This window comes from Clarias gariepinus, chromosome 3 (assembly GCF_024256425.1).
Source record: "Clarias gariepinus isolate MV-2021 ecotype Netherlands chromosome 3, CGAR_prim_01v2, whole genome shotgun sequence".
NCBI classification, from domain to species: Eukaryota; Metazoa; Chordata; class Actinopteri; order Siluriformes; family Clariidae; genus Clarias; species Clarias gariepinus.
In genome coordinates, this window is record NC_071102.1 from 4,384,110 (window position 1) to 4,397,861 (window position 13,752).

General features: G+C 41.1%; 1 protein-coding gene across 3 annotated transcripts; it reads right to left on the reverse strand.

The window, feature by feature from the left end:
- Nucleotides 1–213: 213 nt before the first annotated feature.
- On the reverse strand, nt 214–13,512 carry sall1a (spalt-like transcription factor 1a). 3 transcript variants are annotated; one of them, XM_053492249.1, is made up of 3 exons: nt 13,138–13,512; nt 2,804–6,201; nt 214–1,512 (listed from the first exon to the last, which is right to left on the reverse strand). In XM_053492249.1, exons 1-3 carry the CDS (start codon nt 13,190–13,192, stop codon nt 1,069–1,071), a joined length of 3,897 nt encoding a protein of 1,298 aa, XP_053348224.1. In that variant the 5' UTR covers nt 13,193–13,512; the 3' UTR covers nt 214–1,068. The 3 variants fall into 3 exon arrangements, with proteins under 3 accessions (XP_053348224.1, XP_053348223.1, XP_053348225.1); XM_053492248.1 differs by having other exon boundaries at nt 12,486–13,512; XM_053492250.1 differs by lacking the exon at nt 13,138–13,512 and adding an exon at nt 8,944–8,984.
- Between the last annotated feature and the right edge of the window lie 240 nt (nt 13,513–13,752).

Consider the following 13,752-nt stretch of genomic DNA (forward strand, 5'->3'; position numbering starts at 1 on the left):
CTGGGTTTGTTCCCAGGAAAGCCATGGGGCCATCTACTGAAAGTGGATATCTTTTGAGCAGTTCTATGTAAATTTTGTTGTTGTTGAAATCAGTTTTTTTTTTTTTCTGTTACTCATCAGACATATATGTACACATGGACACAACAAGCAAAACCAATTGCGCTCAGTGGCAGTTGAAGGTGTGGAAAACCAGCTCATGTTTACTTCAACGAGTGTAACGGACAGAATGCATTTAATGTCTTTCTCAGGTATAAACCATGTAGACCTTCCTTTGTGTTTGCTCATGTAACAATTAAGCTATTCAAAGCCTTGTAGTGTATAGCAACATGAAATAAAGGAAACAGAACTAAACAAAGAAAGTGAGAAAGTGAAAAAAAAATATACACAATACAATAAACACTGAAAACAAGAATTAATTCCTAAAAACAGTTGAGATGTAGTTATGCTTGCTTGGTTTTTACTTAAATAAAAGTTTGATAATAGACCTATCTCGTGTCCTCTGCCTGATGGGGGGTAAAAATAGGCTATTTTAACAAGGTGGGGAGAAGTTAATACACAGCTGGTAAACCATCTAGCACAGATCAGTGTACATTATTTACAGTCTTTTGCTTTTGCGTATTCAAGCTCTAATGCATCACAAACATGAACAGTTTTGTTATACATACTACAGATAGAAATAATTTAATACTAACGTAAAAGGTTTTCTATCCAGAAATGCTAAAAGTTTCAAAAGCACACTTTTACACAATCACACAGCTCCATTCTGGTGGTAAAACAGAAACAAACAAACAAATAAACAAACAAACAAACAAACAAACAAACAAACAAAAAGTAAGTAATTGTTAATGTTTCCTCTTCGATTTTCGAGCAAGGTTATAATCACTAATAAATAAGCTTTGTAAAACATTAACATGTTGTACATTGTACAAAAAAGCAAGTTCTCTTCTGTAACTAAAGTCTCAATCTTTTTCTTGCACGAGTTCTCCTGTTGAGCATGTCCGAGTACAAGTCTTGCAAGTGTTTGTGTTCGTGTGTACCAGTTTGTACCGTAGAAGCGCTGCTCGTCCTTTAGTTAGTGACAATCTCCTTGTTGTCCTCCATAAACCGAGTGAAGCGGAAGTGAGTGCCGTTTTCTGTGTTGGCCATTTTCTCCAGGCCAGCTAGTGCTGCGTTAGTATCTGAGTTATGCAGCTTGTCCATGCTGCCTGTCAGGCCACCGATAGGAGAACTGCCCCCGTTGCCTATGCTTCCAGACAGAGATGGTGGCAAACCTCCGTTCTGAATCACAGAAATCTCATTGGTCTTCATAGCCAGGCCGTTGGAGAAGGCGGCAGCATACTGATTCCAGAAGCTAGCTGGGTCTCCGTTGCCAACTCTGCCTGTTAAGTCTTTCTGAAAAAGCTCAGGGAACTTGACTGGGTTTGTGCCCAGGAAAGCCATGGGGCCATCTACCGAAAGCCGGCGTCCTCGTCTCGCTGGGGCGCTGTTCCACATATGAGTACCCATATGCACCTAAACACAAACACACACAAACACACATACCGACAGAGAAAGAAAATGGTCAGTATTGTTTACACATTTGCCCTCATATAAACATTGAGTGCATGACATGATGCAATGGAAAAATAAAACATAACTAATTTGCTAGTAGAATGCTCTCTCAGAAAGCAGCCATTCAGGTCTAGGTTTTAGGATAAGGAGACAGAATCATTTTAGTAATGCTCCACTACCCGATTAGCAGATAAAGCATTTCGAGAACAAGTTGCATCTCAGATAAATTGCAGTGTCCTTTCCACTAATACATATGGCATATACCCCTGTTTCGCTTTTCCAGCGTGTGATTTAAACCTGATATACGAGATACAATAACCTGACCTGATACTTTTAAAGTCTTACATACAACAAGGTTAACAAACACACGATACCAATTTGAATTTTTTCCACAGCAATGCTATTTTTGCTTTATCCTTCTGAGCCTGTCGCATAAACAACTCGAGGAAAGTAAAGGATATGCCTCAATTTTTACAATTAGAGTCTACCAAGTTGAGATTTTTTTTTTTTTTTGAGTAAAAACAAAATCGCTTCAGAAAGACAAGTAAATAAATATTTGATGCGAGGTCTTTACTAATGAAATAAGCTGTGAAAAGCAGCTTCGTGTCCTTTACTTCTCTTAATGAATACACTATACTTACTCATTTATTAGGAGAGGAAATTTGTATCTAGTTAGACATTTACATTGCTTCCTGAAAATTAAGCCGCTGGTGTGTCACGTTTCTTCAATTCTTTACAGGCGACTGGTGCGATCACACATGCCCACATAAACCCCCCCACCCCCCCCCACCCCAGTTCCTGTTTATCTGTGAGAGGGGGGCCTTTCCCTTCATGATCAAAGAGAATCTCACGTTTTCACAAGATACATTCTGGAAAAATACAGAGCATGCAGCTTCTCAGGATGGTTGCTGCTGGTAACTGTAGTTAAAGCCTGTTAAGTGAAGCGTTCCTGGCTGTGCTCCATCAGTCACACTCTCAGGTTTCTGCCCAATATTCATATTAATGGGTGACTCAACCTTTCCACTTGTACACCTTTATTTCAGCACAGCCGAGATGTTCTTTTTCTCTACCTTTTTCATTAATGCACAATCACTGTCAAACAATATAAAATCAACTCACAAACATTAACCTAAAGACAACTTTTATGGAAAAAAAATTGAGCCATTTTTTTTTTTTAGTATTTAGAATTTTTAGTAGCAATTTTCAACTATTACATTTTCCTATTTATATGATTTACAAGAAAAATGATCACCTTAAGATTTCCTTTAGTGGTGAATGCACGTCCACAGATGGTGCATGCAAAGGGCTTCTCCCCAGTATGGGTTCTCTCATGGATCTGTAGAGCACTAGAAGAGGAGAACATCTTCCCACATGTGTTGCAGTAGTGCTGTTTTGGTGTCCGTCTTGGAGGTGCAGCAGAAAGTACTGGAGACGTAGAAGCAGAGGAGGTCACCATGCTTGAGGGAAGATCTTTACTTTCATGTTGAGGAGCATGGAGGAAACCATTTTCAGCCTTAATCAAGGAAGGCAAGGATCCAACAGAAATCAGAGAAGGGGTAGGGCTGGATGCCAGGCTGGTGCTGGGCTCAAAGAGCTGGGAGGGTAGATCTCTCATTTGGTGAGTCAGCATGTGTTGCTTTAGATTACCCTTGGTGGAAAATCCCCTGTTGCAGGCTGTGCAAATGAAAGGTCTTTCTTTGGTATGGCTTCGGTAATGGATGTCCAAGGCACTCTGACAGGCAAATGTCTTTCCGCAAATGTCACACGATGTGTTCTTAGAAATGCCTCGCTCACGAAAGGGGAAAAGCATGCCCAGAGGGTCTTTAGAGGGGTTCATGGAAGTTAGGTCAAGAGCCCCTAGACCTGAGGAATGGGTTTGCATGAGGCCTGCACTTATGTGCTCCAGTGATAGTGCCCTCTGCTGACGATCCTCCAGACTGGGGGATTTGCGTTGCTGGAGAACACCACCAGAAGGTGATGGAGCTTGCATGGAGGAGGTAGATTCAGAGACAGCTGGACTTCCTGCACTTTGGCTCTCCACATCACCTCCTGGGGAGGAGGAATCATTAGTAAAATGATCACCTTCAAAGGAGCCATTTTCGGTTGTTTTAACTCTGCTTAACTGTGAGTCTTCTATCAGCCCCTGGGGAGAGTTCTTATCCAAATGGTCAACAATGGATTGCTCATGTGGCATAGGTGAAGAACACAGGCTGTCCTGGGATGCGTCAACAGATTTAGGTGTGTCTGGGACACTGCTATCTGGACCGTCTTCCATTCCTTCCATGTTATCATCTGAGAAATCTAAGTCATCAAAGTTTCTTTCTTCAAATGAGCCTGTGTCAGAGCCCATAGATTCTGGGTAATTGTCATGGAGAGGGGTGTTGGGAATTTGGCCACCCATGTGCATGCGGATGTGCTGCTGCAGGACAACAGCATTAGTGAACTTCTTCTGGCAGATGGGGCAAGAGTGCTGCACCCTCAGAGGTGGCATGGCACGATGGACACTGTAGTGGGTCTTCAGGTTGCCTTTAGTGGTAAAGGCACGGCCACAAATTTTGCACTTAAAGGGCCGTTCCCCAGTATGAGTACGATAGTGCATTTTGAGTGCACTCTGACAGCTGAGAACTCGGTGGCAGATGACACACTCATTGGGGTCTGCCACTTTCCTGTCAATATTTTCTACTAACTGCTGCAGTTTTGAGGTTTCTGAACCTTGCAAAGGATCAAGGAGTCCTCCAAATGGGAACTTAGCCTTAAACTGCTCTGACATCAGTGGCGTCAGTGGGTTGGTAGCCATAGGAGGGCTGTTAGAAGTAGTGTACTCTATCTTGCTCTCTCCCACAGTGCTTGTGTTTGTTGTGAAGCTAGAAGGCTGGCTGCTTTCTTCAGTTTTCCCATTTGAGGTAGGCAAGGTTGCAACATCACCTTCTTCTGACACACCATCACTGCTTTTTGTTGAAGGTTCTGCTGGACCTGAGTCACTTTTAGCAGAATGTGAAGGGCTTGTAATGGCCACAGAATGATTTTCTTCCTTCTTGATGAAAGGGGGTAGGCTTGGTATAGTGGGTGGGAGTAACATGCCAACTGATGAGCTCAGCGGAGGCTTAGTATCTAGCCAACTAGTGACTGGCTTCTCTGGTGGCATTGACATGCCATATGGAATTCCAGTGCTGGTTGGAATATTATCCAAATGCTCTGGTACTGGGTATGGGTTCATTTGGATGTGAGGATACTTTTCTTTATGACGCTGAAAGTGGACCTTCAAATTCCCACGAGTTGAAAAGCGGTTGCCACAGATGTTGCATTTGTATGGCCTCTCTCCTGTATGCGAACGCAAATGGATCTGCAAGGCACTGTCACTCCCAAACACCTTGGCACAAAACCTGCACTTATGTTTGAAGAATGCCTCCTCAGAGCTGCTCTTCGGTTCAAAGGAAGATACACTGGGTTGCTTGCTTTTCCTTTGTTGGGCTAATGCAGCGAGTGAACTGAGATCCTCCACTGTGGTTCCAACACTAGGAAGAGCACTGGAGAACATTGGATTTCCTGGTGGGGGCTGAGGTAGAAGTGAGTTAGCCACAGGATTCAGCAGACTTCCAATCCCAAAGGATGGTGTGGATGACTTCGCCAGCGAGGGGGTTCCTAGCTGGGAATGGAGACTTCCAGCATATCCAACCCTCTTGTCTGATGTTTGTGCATTGACCACAGTTGTCCCCAGTGCTCCCAAACTCTGAGACGACTCTCCCATTGCAGAGTTGCTTTGAGGTAGCTGTGCTGCACTAGCTATCTGCTTCAGGCTGCTGATACTAGCAGACTGACTGGCTAGACTCTGCGCTAGCCCTGCTGCGGCTGCTAACTGCTGGGACAGGTGAGAGCTGAGTGTGGTTAGTGGGTTGGTGGATGGAGCCAGAGTCCCAGGGGAGGAATTTGGTGGCACCTGTAGCTCAGGGGACTGGGATGCCAGCAATAAGATTTGATGGCGAATCTGCTCTATTAGCTGCAACTGGTGAATTTGCTGTTGTTGTAGGGCTAGAAGTTGCTCCATAAGAGCAGGCACTGCAATCCTCTGGCCTCCTGCTGATCTTGTCTCTTGAGAGAACTGGGCTACTGCTACTTTGGTGCTCTGGAGATTTTCAATTATAACATTGCTGTTCATCACAGAGAAGTTTCCCAGTTCTGTCAGATTATCAAGCTGAGGTAGTGAGGCTGTGATAGCAGAGCTGCCCATATTGGATCCAGTACTACCCCTACCACCATGGCTTCCTTCGCTGGTGCCATCGATTGGGCTGCTTTCTTCCATGTGTCCACTTCCCTCGTCATGGCTAACAGAGATCGCAGACACATCCATATCCATGGCTTCTTCTTTATCCAGTGAGTTATGGTCTAAAAGGTCAGCACACTCCACTTGATCTGTGTTATTAGTCGTGTCATTCACCTGCTCGTCAGGATTATGTGGAGAAGAGCCTAAAGAGAAGGTTCCGGAAGGAGACACAGGATTCTCATTCACTATCAGAACTAATTGATTCTTAGTGCAATTCTTCTGGTGTTGTTCAAGATCCGACAGTTCAAAGAACTCTGCACAGCATCTGCCACAGACATGGGCACCCGAATCCTTGCAAGGGGGGTCATCCAGCCTGGGCTCTGAGTCCCCTAAAAAGAAAAGAGAAAGGGAGGACACAGAGAGGGAGAGAGGGAAAAAAGAGAGAGAGAACAAGGGGATTAGTGATTAGAAATGTTTTGCAGCTGAAGAAGCAGCTTTATCTCTTCAATTCTTTTGTGGTTAATCTTCTGTTAATCAGTTTAACATTTATCCTGTTTATACGTTAAAAAATACCAAAGGAACAATAAAGCCCAAGCACATTTGATTTGAGGGGAAAAAAAGAGCTATGCGGAACATGATAAATGAAGAAGTGAGATTAATAACACTTAAAAATATTGCTGAAAAGTGATTTCTAAAAGATGTGCAAATCGTTTCTGAGTTCCCTCAATCCTACCAGCTTAGGTAATCATTTTCTTCAGACAATCCATCAAAACATAAAATACTATGAACTGAGGACATTGGGGCCTAATGAAATTTCATAGAGAGACATTGATTTCCAATATTTCATACTCCTCAAAGCTTACATGTCCACTAGGCGCAAATCAACCATTTGAAGGACTTATTAGACTTTCAATTTGCTGTCAACTTTGCTCATTTTCAACCAGCCCAATGCTTCTTGGACAGGTTATCCCTGTCACTAAACTAATTTGTATCCAGGCAGCCTGCAATCAGGGCCTGACAGGCACAAGCGGGTCCATCGGCATTCGGTATCGCCTTGCTGTTGCCATTTGTTGCAGCCACTAAAGATGCAAACATGGGCCAGATTGAGACTTTACAAAAATGCATACAAATTTGATTTCAATAATACTAGTATATATATATATATATATATATATATATATATATATATATATATATATATATATATATATATACTAGTATTATTGAAATTAAATTTGTATGCATTTTTGTAAAGTTTTGTAAAGTCTCAATCTGTATGCATTTTTGTAAAGTTTTGTAAAGTCTCAATCTGGCCCATATAAATATATATATATATATATAGATAGATAGATAGATAGATTTAAGTACAACAAAAGCACCAATAGGATAGACATATAATTCTAATTCAATTGCAATAAAAATGTTATATTAAAAATAATGTTTTTTTTACCAGTACAGACAGACATATTTTGTCCGCAAAAAAAATTATATTTAAAGGAATATGAAATACTTTTCTGATACTTTTCCGACCCTCACTCACCCCCATGAGACTGTGGCCTCCCTTCAGACTTCCATCTTTTTCCCCTCTCTCTCACCCAACCCATTCTTTGTATTCTTCAAAAAAAAAAAAATCTTGCTGTTTTACATACAAGTTGATTTACAAATTGCAATTTTCTATGAATCCCTTTCATTGTGAGGCCTTGCCCTCTACATTTTCATCAGTGTGGGGATTCATTTGCAAATGAAACCCCTGCAGAAGTGTGTCCCGGCCCTGCCGGGAGACAGGACGGCTCCCCATTGTTCCCCAGCATGGGAGCGTCGGAGCAGGACCGAGGGGGCGAGGGTCTGGCCCGCTCATCACTGCAGTTTCTAGAACAGATCCTCTTTAATTCATGGATTATCCTCCCTCAGTGTTTCTCTGTGCTGGAACATCAGATAACACTAAAGTTGCCATGACACCAAAGCCGTGCCTCACACCACCTCCGTGCCCACCAGACGGGAAAAGTCAACTTTATGATGAAAAGTTTTTAATATTATAACAGGAACGGTTTAGGTGTGGCTAATGAGAAGTAAAAAAGGGGGTTGCATTTAGTTAAGGGGGGAGAGGTGGGGATTAAACAGGAATAGCACATGGTTTATGGTAAAACATTTGAGTTAATCTGTGTGCATTACTTTAAATGCAGTACTCAAAAGAACCTACACACTGTTTAGTAATTGTAATTGTTGGCGGTGTACAAAGAAAATCATATTAATAATGTTAAAAATATATATATACATATTTAATACATATTTCAGCTTTATTCTAAATGCAGAATCCATGCAACAGGTTGTAATGGTGATTTAGCAAATAAAATAAATTTACATAAAACCGATGCAGATTTCTAAGTTGGTGATACATAATACTTGTGTTAAACAAAACGCTGCCATATGATTTTATTTTTTAAAAACAATTGATAATCAATGAACTAGTTTATAAAATATATTTTTTAATAATCAGATTTATACATGCCAGCAATAATATAGAAAATGTCTTTGACGTTTGGAAACACCAAACATTTTTAGCATTTTAAATCACTAAGAAATCGCCATACTGTCACTTATATCTTTGTTTTAAAAAAATAATAATATTTGGAATAATCATTAGAAAGCTTTCTGCATTCATAGAGATTTATACACAATAGCTTGATATGATTGCTCAATAGAATTAAAATTATTTCACAAGCAGAATAAACTCAATAAATTAATTACCTTAATTGTAAGTAAATTATTGAATGTCCTGATTACTATCTAAATTTTGTCTAAAAAATATATATATATATGAAGCAGTACACAAACTTCGCCATGCATGCTTGCAGAAGCGGCGAGATACTCTGAAAAAAAGCTTGCGGCAGGTTCGAGATGGAAGTCGAGTGGAGGATTAGTGCGTCAAGCCGAAATAAAGCACTAGTTCTAATGAGATCCCAACTTCACAGAGCTGTGGATTTCTGTTCTCGACATGCTACAGAGATCCATAAAACATATGTTCTGTACAAACCGAGATAATCAGGAAACAACCGAGAAGTACAACAGAGTAGGTTAAAAATAAAATAATAAAAAACTGAAAAAGGAGTAAGAAATGCAGAATTGCCTACATTGTTTTGCTCTTCTTCCAGCGTCAGACTACTTTCGAAGAGCGACTTACTGTTCACCTCTTCATTTCTCTCTGGCTCTGTCCTTCCCACTCTTCTCCCATCCCTCCCATGCCCCCTCTCTCTTTTTCAGCCTTTTAGGAAATGTCTCTATGAACACTAGATGGGGTAAAGCTCTTCTCCTCCGGTCAGCTTTGCTTGGCCTGTGCATTAGGGGCATGCTTTAAAACAGGAGGGGTGTGAGAGGGGACTTAACAAAGCAAAGCTGGGCCCTCAAGGCCACTTCCAAAAACTTCTACTATAGAAGTCGGGGCGAAAAAAGGACAAGCAACCAAATCCCTGTATATTCAGTGCTGTTTGTTTCTGTGTGTGGTGGCATAAGCTGCTGTGAGCTCTCGCCGTATCTGAATCTCTCTTTGGGTGTGAAGTATGTTTGCTGGGGTGAAAAGGGAAAACAGCGACATTCATACCCCCCTCCCAGTAAAGCAGCAGTTCCTGCTATGGTCTCTTTAAGCAGGCTCTCTGGGGGTCAGTGATGCAGTACACGAGGACACGCTGTGACCTGATCTCTCCTCACCTCATCACAGAGGGAGGCTGGCAAAGGTTAAAACAGCTTCACATCCCACCCTCGGTGACGGGCCAACAGGGGCAGAGAACTCGTCTTCCGCTTCTTCGCCATACCGTTCTCAGTCTAGCCTCCGTGCCTGTTTGACAACACCCAGGCCTGGATTTTCCACCCAAACTTTATCAAAGCATGTTTGGCATAATGGGAATGGAAACAAGTTTCTAAGTGGGCCTAAGGAAAGCAAAATTAGGTGCATGATGTGCATGGAAGCCAACAGGTTATGCATTTTGACTTGCAAAATGCTCTGCTTGGTCATCTGACACGGAAGAACAAACCGTGCCATTCATTTCTTTATTTAATTTAAGAAGAACAGTTCTGCTCTTGACGATATTTTTTCGAAATTAAGGGCAAACTGCAGCCTCGACTCGTCTTCGCACGCAAATTCCAAAATATCTCTTGGTCTCAAGATGTGTTCTTACTTTAGTTAGCTATTTGTCAGATTAGTGTGCTACTTCTTGCACTGGGAGAAACAAAACGGCTGGATCTGTAAAGTCTATAATAATAATAATAATAATAATAATAATAATAATAAATTTAGAGCTTTTAAATACTTAAAATGTACATGTCCACATAATAATAATAATAATAATAATAATAATAATAAATGTTTGTAAGTTTCTGTGTGTTCTGTGTGTACTTGTGTGTGTGTGTGTGTCTCTGTCTGTGTCTGTGTGTGCGCGCACGCGCGCGCCCAATCTGTCATTTTTTTTTATAACTTAGTTTTTGACAGACCAGGAGTAAATGTTGCGCTGAACAGCTACGAGAAAAAAAAAAAACTAACTGGTGTCATAAACGTGTTGAATGTATACGCAATGTCTCGCTGTACACAATAACCTGTGGGTTTTATCCCTGCATTTTGCGCAAATAATCTAAACTGGATATTGCAAATTAGAAATAAAAAAAAAACTTAGGTCGCGCAAACTCGTAAAGCAAGTATTGCATCACTAGTTTGTGCGTAATTGTCTGATTTTTAAGTAAGAAAAATCGGAAGATTTAAGGTGATGAGAAACATTAAAATGACAGTATCTAAGTTCCCCTCAGCCTGTAGGAGAACTTCTCTCTCCTTTTACTTTTTCTTTTTGGCATTTCACCATCCGTACCATTTGGAAGCAATAGGGAAAATCGAATAAAAGAAGCCCAATTGCGTAGAAAATTACTCGAGCTTCGATACTAGAAACTAAACCCTTATCGCATCAAAGCCTCCTTTCAAAATCAGCAAAACGAAACCTGATCTCAAACGCCGAAAAGTGCCCAGAGATGGACCTATTCCGCCAGATAACACTTTTAAGCCATAAATAGGGCACTGTATGGAAGAAATAATAACATTAATGCGCCTAAACGCTGGTTTAGACCTCAAATGAGCCTGGTGCTCTCTTTGAAGTGCGCAGTTTAAAATAACGTTAGATTATCCTAAAGACAAGAAAGTTTAATTATTATCATCTTTACAAAAAAAAAAAAAAAAAAAAGGTGGGAGGAGGAGACACAATCTGGCTCAGTTCACAAAAACAACAACAAAAACAACAACAATAATAATAAATATTATTAATATTAATCTTAAATATATCTTAAGACGGTGAAAGCTAATTTTTGTGTGTATTGCATTAAAATATCATGTTGATAATTAGGCAGTAAAAAGCTTTATGCACATTGTACTACGCAAAACCGTGATTTTTAAAGTGTTGCTTAGAAAATTGAACAAAATAAGGCTTTATTTAAGCTTGACATATTTTGTGTGCTTCTGATTTTTCTCTTTTCCAGACGCGCAACATAATGAGAGGAAATCTAGACAAAATGCAACACTGCGTAAAACAAAAACTACATATAAATCTCAAATCTTTACTGATGTTTTAACGTTTAAAATAAACGGATTTTACATTTAAGTCAGAATAATCATAACCACGACCTTTTGGATCTAGTGTCAAAAATAACGACAAGTATTTTTGTGACCAAAACTAAAGTCTGGTGATTTTTTTATTTTTTTGTCCTTTGAGATATTTTTTACATTTACCATCTAAAAAAAAGTAAACTATACAAAATAAAAATCGTTCGCTTTGCAGTTTGGACTGTGTGCACACACCATGAGGAGTGAAACTAATAAAAAGCAAGTGACTCAAGTAAATTTGTGACAGAATTAGGCCTAAAGTCAAGTCATTAAAAAAGACAACAAGGAGAAAAAAGAAAAGAAACGCGTGTGTGAGTTTCCGTAGTGCTGGTTGCATTTAGTGCTTTATAAGCGCGTAAAGGTTGTTGGGAGGAAAGACTCTACGTTTGTGGATCGGAACAAAACGCACAAATGGACCTCTCATCACTATATAAAGATACCAAATATAATAAATAAAAACAGTTATCGATCATATTTTCATCTAATATAAAAAAAATCGCAACTTTCGACGATAAAATACAATGCATAGTGAAGATGGAAAAGTCAATGCGTTTTTTGTTTTGCGTATGCACGTATATATTTAAAACGCACGACGCTTTTGATATCCTCGTAAAAAAAAAATTGTTACAAATGATCAAACAACAAGATTTAATTGGTGATAGCGTTGTATGACTGGATAAAATATTATAGTTGGAGACAAAGACAGAAACTTTTCGCTTACAACTAAGCCTGGTTAAAACTTTTCTACAAATCATGTCTAGGCTATAACACAGGACTTATGTACACATATGCGCAGACACTCCATTAAAGTCTCTGTTTTGTGAGAGTTCGAGATGCTTCCTTGTCCTTAAAAAATCCTTTCCAAACATCTATTTCTACCGCGGATCCGGAGATTAGAAAGAAAGTGCGCTAAGACGCACTCGCACTAGGAAGGAAAGAGAGAAATGAAAATAAAGAAAGGATGTGAGAAATTAAGGATTAGGAAGTAGTTTTGGAGAGCTTGAAGAGAGCTTGGGGCATCTCCGGGACTAAACTCACCATGGTCGTGCTTGCTCAGTGCCGGCTGCGGCTCGGACTGGAAATGCTGCGGCTTCGCTTGCTTCCTCCGCGACATGCTGTCTCACGCATGGGCCACTCAAAAAACAATCGCTCCAAAAAACTTCCCAGAAATCACGGACGCGGAGCCCATCCAGCGCGCATGTGTCCCGTTATGATTATCAATAATGCCTCACAATTAATCATACGGAGAAGGAAAGGGTGAGAGAGAGAGAGAGAGAGAGAGAAGGAGGGAGGGAGAGAGAGAGAGAGTGGTGGAGGGGGAGGATAGAGGGGGAGGGATGGGTGTGTTTGAAAGGCGATTGGCACCTCGCCAGCCTCCCCCTATTCAAATGAAGTCTCTTTAATCAATTAGCCGCTGATTTGCTGGGGACTCTTGTCTCTCCGGCTGCTCCCACCCAATGAGTCGATTCGAGTGTGGAAGAAAGGCTGGATTTCTCTCTCTCTCTCTCTTTCCTTTTGCCCCAACTCTCCTCAGACGCAGTTTAACCCTTTTTAAAATAAAGTAACCAGCTGATGAACAAGTTAGAAGCTTTATCTCAACACTGCAGGAATGTCAGTATGCTGTGTCCATGTGAAGCAAACAAGTTCTGGAGCTGGGTTTTACGCACACACACACACACACACCTCACACCTTCAAGTTGCAGCTCAGTGAAGTTAAGTGTCCCGTACAGGAGGAAGCCAATCATCAGCCAAACAGTCCGCGTTTCTTTGATCTTTTCCTTGTTTATTTATTTTTTTTCTTAATTTCTCAGGTTCTTCTTTTCTAAGTCCGGTGCATGGACTCGCCGCTTGTAGTCTATAGGCTACCTAAACACGCTTGATCCTCAAGTCGCAGAGGGAGTGAGAGAAAGAGAGGGAGAGAGCGAGAGAGAGAACGAGAGAGGGGGGGAAACAGTAGGTCGGTAAATGGGTTTGCGTGCGTCACGGCGTCGGGAGTCCGGAGATCGTGTCGAATATCCTCAAATCAGACCGGGTCGATTATCGTCGAGCGCGGATGAGTAACGCGTTTTCATCACGCGTCGCGTTCAGCCAACAAACAAACTTTAAGGGCCCTTGTAGGGACTGTGAGAAATTCTGAGCCCTGCCCATCTGCTCTCTGATTGGTCAGTGCTGTGCTCTATCATCTCTCTCTCTCTCTCTCTCTCTCTCTCTCTCTTTCTCTCTCGTACACACAAACACACACTCATACACAGTGCCTCGTGTCTGTACCTTGTGCTTGTGCGCTTCTCCACAACGGTTTGAATGC